The sequence below is a fragment of the Tasmannia lanceolata genome, unplaced genomic scaffold (assembly GCF_043159265.1).
Source record: "Tasmannia lanceolata isolate RefF3 unplaced genomic scaffold, GAP_Taslan_0.1 ptg000020l, whole genome shotgun sequence".
NCBI lineage: Eukaryota > Viridiplantae > Streptophyta > Magnoliopsida > Canellales > Winteraceae > Tasmannia > Tasmannia lanceolata.
The window spans coordinates 19,551,752-19,558,509 of record NW_027518697.1 but is presented as its reverse complement, the minus strand read 5'-3'; the positions used below and the strand labels follow the sequence as shown (position 1 = coordinate 19,558,509).

The window sequence follows — 6,758 nt, the reverse complement described above, 5'->3', positions numbered from 1 at the left end:
CGCTTTGGGATCCATTTTGGATCCTATCTTACTCCATTTCGGATCATGATTTAGGGATCCTACGAACTCCGTTGGACCCAAAAATTTGTCAATGTGCCACCCAATTATGAGCCCATCCTTAGATCCATCGGACCCGTCAGAGTCCGGCCTAAGAATGATGGGTATTTTTGGTAGTTTGACCAAACAATTAGCCAGTACCACAGAGGTAAGTAAGTAGGGGTATTTTGGGTAGTTTGACCAAACAGTGGGCCATTGGCAGTAAGTACCTAAGCAGCTTCCACTAGAAAAAAAAAGGAACAAACAAAAGCTCACAAATACATAGAAAAACAGGGGAAGAAGAACAGAGTCCTCTCAACTTCTCTTCCATTTTAGAAAAAAAAAGAGCAAAAACAGAGCTAACCAATGCTCCAAAAATCCCCACCTCTCCTAACAATCTTCCTCTCTCTTCTATTCATGGCCCTCTCTGTTTTCTTACCCACACCATCAAATTCCCAAAATCAACACCACCCACCTCCCAAACACAAGCGAAAAAAGACGAAAAATCCTCCACCAAAGACACCCTCGTCATGGGAACAGATAAAAAATCTCCTCACTTGCAAGCAAATTGAAGGGTCCAAAGTTTATGATCCATCAAAGAGCTTTGTTGGGTACTCAAAACTCAGCTCTTCTTGTAATTCTATGTGTAGTTTTCGCGATGTTGTTCATGGTAACACAAGGGTTGTTCATAGAGCAGAGAATTCACCTGAAAGTAGTAGTGTCGGTCAGGAGACCGGACTTTTAAGCCGGAATCCGGCCATCGGGTCGACTCGGTCCGGTTCGACCCGGTCCAAAGGGATGCACTTGAGGAAGCTTTCTGGGTGTTATGAATGCCATATGATTGTTGATCCTAGCAGGTACTTCAATTAAAGTTTCTGCATTTTTTTGATATAGGCACTACCATGATTTGATAATTGCACGAACTCATATTGTCTTTTCTGTTTTCATTGGACAAGACGAGTTAGTGCAATTATCAAATCATGGTATTGCCAATATCAGGTTCTGTATTTTTGGCTAATGATATAGGCAGTACCATGTTTAAATAATTGCACAAACTCGGATTGTCTTTTCTGTTTTCATTTTCTACGTAGAGCTTTTTGGGAGCTGTAATAACCTTTGACAGCAGTTTAAATAGTAAGAGAAAAGATGGGTTAGTGCAATTATCAAATCATAGTAGTGCCAATATCACTAGCCTTTTTTTTTTCAATTTTTCATTATGTGGGTTCTTTTAATTTCTATCTTCTACAAAGAAAATCTAAAAACTGGAAAAAAAAACAGGTACCCTTCTGCTAGAGCTAGTATTTGTGCTTGCTCGGAATGTGGGGAGGTTTTTATGAGGCCAGAGAACTTGGAGATTCATCAAGCTGTAAGGCATGCAGGTAAAAAAAAAACACAGAATTTCTTTTGGTTATTGATATCGGCACTACAATGTTTTAACAATTGCACAAAATAAGCTTGTCTTTTCTTTTTTTAAGCAGCACTCAAAGGTTATTACAGTTCCTAAAAGCTCCCTGTGGCCAATTTAAAAGGAGAAAACAAGCTACCTTTGTGCACTTATTAAAACATGGTAGTGCCGATTTCAGTAGCAGTTTATCTTGGGTTTTTGTGATCGAGATTCTTGATTTACCAAAATATAAACGAATTTTTATTTGGTTTTTTAGCAATCTCTAATCCTCTGTTGATCATGGCTGAATTCTGAATTTTGGAAAATGACAGTAATACCCTTATCTTACTTCGCATTTAAGCCATGGCTATGCATATTATTTTGGCATTATGGTCATTATAGATGGCTTCAAAATGTTATCGTCTAGAACTGTAGAAGGACGGTTTTCCAGCCTGTTTGGATAGCAAGAAAAATATTTCTGATAGAAAACCTTTTCTTAGGAAATTTTTTCCTTTCCAAGATTTAAAGGGAAATGATATAGTTGTGGTTAATTAAGAGGGATATTATCGTAATTTAAAGCCCGGTGTGGATCCCATGAAAATTGTTTTCTTGGGAGAATTATTGTTTTCATGATTTAGAAGAAAATGATATGATCATGGTCAATTCATTGGGATATTATCATAAATTAAAGGCCCCTCTAAATAAATATTGAAGGTTTTTTGCTAACGAGTTAAGGGCACGCGTTAAGGTGCATTTAATTACCATTGGGAACATGATTTTGCACTTATGTTGAGATTTTTACACATTTTTTGAGATTTTATTATCAAAATAAGAGTAAAATCATGTTCCCAAAGGCAATTAAATGAGCCTTAACGCGAAAAACCCAAAATTGAACAGGGTTTGTTCAAGTTATGGTTTACTTGTGTGAAAATTTGAGAAATTGTAGAAATATTTTTTCCTTTCCAAACTCTTCCGGGGAATTTCTGCAATCCAAACAAGGCCAGAAGGTCCCTCTAATTAAAAAATTAAGGAAAACACTTTGAAAACACTAAAGAATTCAATAGGTTTAGTTCAAACTATCTTTTTAGTGAGTCTTCTGTAAATGGGTGCTAATATTAGGGAGTTTTCTGTAAATAGGTGCTAATGTTAGTGAGTCTTCTGTAAATATAATTCTCTTCTCTCCCATTTCGTGCAGTTTCGGAGCTGGGTCCGGAAGATTCGGGCCGGAACATAGTAGAGATCATCTTCAAATCCAGCTGGCTAAAGAAGGACAATCCGATATGCAAGATCGAACGGATATTAAAAGTCCACAATAGCCAGCGTACAATAGCCCGATTCGAAGATCACCGGGACGGAATCAAGGCCCAGGCCCAGACCCGACCTGGAAAAAAGAACCCTAGATGCGCCGCAGACGGGAACGAACTGCTTCGGTTCCACTGCACAACGCTAACATGCACCCTGGGGGCACATGGGTCAACAGGCCTATGTGGGTCCGGGCCCACGTGTGGGGTTTGCACCATAATAAGGTGTGGATTCGTGGGAAAAGGGGTGGGGACCACCGCGAGTAGCGGTAGGGCCCACGACGGTTTGAAGGTGGTGGGGGTCGAGGAAGGTAAGAGGGCCATGTTGGTTTGTAGGGTTATTGCCGGGCGGGTCCGGCGTGGGTCCGAGTCTACGGAAGTGGAAACTGAGGAGGGGGGTATGTATGATTCGGTGGCGGGTCGGGCCGGGACTTATTCAGATCTTGAGGAGCTTGTGGTTTTCAATCCGAGGGCTATCTTACCTTGTTTCGTCGTGATTTATAGAGCCCTAGATTAGAAAATAATAATAGATAAATGGATTAGATTGTTGTATTAATTATTAGGGGTTTTTTTTAATTGAAAGTTGGGTTGCTCGCCTTCTTTTTCATGTACAAATCCTTCCTCTTTTCTTCCAATAATTGAAGAAGTTTTTCTATTTTTCTAAGCTTGCATTAATTATTGTAGTAATGTATGAGCTTTTATGGGTATTTTTAATTGAGGAATGCTAAACTAAAGGGACCCTTGAAAAAAAAAAAAAAAAAAAGCCGCAAGGGCACCCCATTTGAACCCCTTCCATCAAAGTGCACTTATAATAGCACTGAAAAATGAATATTTGCCCTTCTTACTTGGGCCACCTGCTTGTAGTGTAAAAGGGTAGTCATAAATACAGTGGAGAGGGCTGGCACAGGTAAGAAAAGGGGACAAACATATACACTGTGGGGGCACAGCAGATCAATGGTCAAGATCACCTTTCGCAGCAGTACATATGCAGTAGATATGAAGTCCAATTTTCTTGGATGAGTCTTCCCTGTCCCAACGAAAAATAGGGTCTATTTCTTTCGACGTAAAATGGGCATAAAATTGGACTTGTGGGCCATTTTGTTAAACCGCCCTTATACACCGTAGATACCGTGTATAGCACATGCCTCGTGACAATATATATGCCCAAGTCTTACAACCTTAGGTTCATCATTTCTCGTGTCGATGCAATTAGAGTTATGTTAACCAAGTAAAAGAGTGCAGTTATCAAACGAGTGGGTGCAGATATCATCTCCAGCATCATTATTGTAATAATCCGTGAAGTAAGGGATGTGAGTGAGGCTTCATTTGACCCACTTCACTCATCTGCTCTCTCGTGCATATATAAAAGAAACTACAGTTCTTGAAAAGAAAGCTGATAATTTCTTTCACATGCCATTAACAAAGCTCTTTGGGCTTTGGACAACCTTGTTTCATGTGAAAGTCTACTGAATCCAAATATAGTAATACATACCCATTTGCTTGGAGACTTCTTTGAACTTATTTTACAATTTCTACGTTTAATTGCCAGCTAGGGTTCTTGAGATGAAGACCACCCATCTAAACCCATGAAGAATTTTTTATTATCTCAATGCTAATCTCACTTAATTTCATCCATTTCAGTGTCTAAGTGCGATTTGGGACCACCAATAGCACCTAAATTCAAGTGGGTCCATCCCATATGGGATCATTTTTCTTGCTGGTTTTTGGGTGGGCCCAATTTATGGGCCTAATCATAGACTGATGTGACCATAATCGCATCTCTTTATTTCTCTATGAGACATTGGATATGGTTGCTTTGCTTGAGTCATCAAGTGAACTCGGTCCCATCCGAGACACGAGCTCGACTGAGTAGGACCGAGTTATTGGCCTATTTTACTTGTCTGGGCTTGCAGCCCATAGGGCTTTCAGGCCCGACTTGTAATAAGTCAGAGCATCAGACTTAGACCAGGTCGGTACTATTGTTTTCTGTGAATGTATTAGCAATTTAGATAAATTCTCCTACGAGGAAAATAATTTTTTTTTTATAAATCGACATATGTTGAGCAAGGGTTGGCCGGGCTTAGGCTTAGGCAAAATTGACCTAGGTGGGGACAAGGTTGAAAATTGTTGCTACAATAGGGCCCATGTGGTCCATGTGGACATTACTGTAACATTTTACGCGAGAAAAATGGTCATTATGCAATATATGTTAATATGAAGTGCAGTGAGTGAATAATTACATATTTGTTATAAAAAAAATTAATTAAAAGAGTAAAGTGTTCCTGCGCAGCCTGCTTCAAAAAGTCATGCCGCCCCACATTTTTTGGGTGATCCAAAGCATTCATTTGGAAGGCCCTTCCATGGATAGGGTGTGTACCAAAAATAAGCCCTTTAGGATCATCCTAACCTTGCCATTTGTAGACGGAAAAAATGATCATAAACAGTGTCTGTCCATTTTCTCCTCCACCTTTGATTGGGTTAGGATAATCTTATATGGCTGATTTTTGATACACACCCTGTCCATGGAAGGGCCTTTCAAATAAATGCTTTGGATCACCCAAAAAATATGGGCCACATGAGTATTTGAAGCAGCTGCTCAGATAAGCTATCTGAGCAGCTGCACAGGAACACTATTCTCTAATTAAAAACCCTTTATAATTTAAATTAAACCTTGATAAAATAACCGTATAAGCTTTAGTGATCCATAGTAAAATATTTGAGTAAATTTTTGTAATTCATCTTACCCTAATCAAATTTAGAAACGACTGTTAATTTTGAATATGGAACCCAAAAGCCCATCAAACACAAGGCCCTCAAGCCAAGCCTGCAAAGCTAAAGACGATAGTTGTTATCAGTAAATCTTGAGGGCCCGCTAGACCGACCCCGTCTGTCTCCATTGATTACGCCTACCTCGACCCGTTGTCCACTGCGCCTACCTCGACCCGTTGTCCACTAGTGGCCCGTCAAATCAATTGACCTAATCACCCAAAATACATGGCAAAATTAGTCAAGACCTTTTAGGAAAAACCTTCTAAAACTGGAAATAAAAACAATGATGGTAAATGACTAAAATACCATTATTTAAGGGTTAATTTTTCAAGGGAAATGTGATCAGCACTACTGTATTTTGATGATCACACTCCTCACTTTATTATAAGTATGGTATGGCCTGCACCATATGATGATCCAAACCGTCCATTAGATGGGCCACAGCCTAAATAGGTTGTGTCCCAAAAATCATTTCCATAGGTTGATCCTAACCCTTTGATCTATAGAGGGTTCGGATCAACCCTCTAACATTCAGATCGGAGGGTTAGGATCAACCTATGGAAATGTTTTTTGGGGCACAACCTATTTAGGCTGTGGCCATCTAATTACCAGTTTGGATCATCCTATGGTGCGGGCCATACCATACTTTTAATAAAGTGAGGAGTGCCATCATCAAAATACAGTAGTACTGATAACATTTCCCTTTTTCAAATGAATGCGATGTCTAGTAAACCCGTCACCTGCAGATCTTGGCTCGTTATGGACAATCTTCTGCCATTAAAGCTCTCAACTCAACTAAGCCTTTGTCCCAAACGAGTAGGGGTCAGCTAATGATTCCTTTAGAAAATATTTATGAAGAAGGTGAAAGAATCTACCCGGCTTAAGTCTTCCGCCATTAAAGCTCTAATAGCTCTAATAGCAAGGGTTGTGTAAATATCAATTAGAAGAACAGAACATGGAATTGATATTTCCACACCCCTTGCTATCAGACGGCACAAGGTCTCTCCACCAATGACTCTGTCTGACTTAGGTTGGATTTGGCCTACGGAGGTTGATGGTTTTACTTCGAAAATTTATTTATGAAATAAGAGTGTTCTGGTCATTTTTGGTAAAACCCGAAGTTTTACTAGACGTAATTAAGCTCTTCTTTGTCTTTTTGTGCACGTGTTGCAAACATGCTCTTCTTTATTTACTCTTCTATGTATGCACTAATATCTTTGACTTAATACCACTGTCAAATATCCACTTTTGGCGTAAAGTCATGGGTT

At 39.5% G+C, this 6,758-nt stretch overlaps 1 protein-coding gene across 1 annotated transcript; it reads left to right on the top strand.

The window, feature by feature from the left end:
• The first annotated feature begins 304 nt into the window (after positions 1-304).
• Positions 305-3,385, top strand: LOC143855128 (C2H2-like zinc finger protein). Its single transcript, XM_077365324.1, has 3 exons — positions 305-893; positions 1,315-1,415; positions 2,616-3,385. Exons 1-3 carry the CDS (start codon positions 403-405, stop codon positions 3,236-3,238), a joined length of 1,215 nt encoding a protein of 404 aa, XP_077221439.1. The 5' UTR covers positions 305-402; the 3' UTR covers positions 3,239-3,385.
• Positions 3,386-6,758: the final 3,373 nt, after the last annotated feature.

Excerpts from the sequence above, each read along its gene's own strand:
- LOC143855128 (XM_077365324.1), top strand. The coding sequence starts at position 403 with ATGCTCCAAAAATCCCCACCTCTCCTAACAATCTTCCTCTCTCTTCTA. Across the intron at positions 894-1,314 it reads ATGATTGTTGATCCTAGCAG|GTACCCTTCTGCTAGAGCTA; the intron begins GTACTTCAATTA and ends AAAAAAAAACAG. Across the intron at positions 1,416-2,615 it reads TCAAGCTGTAAGGCATGCAG|TTTCGGAGCTGGGTCCGGAA; the intron begins GTAAAAAAAAAA and ends CATTTCGTGCAG.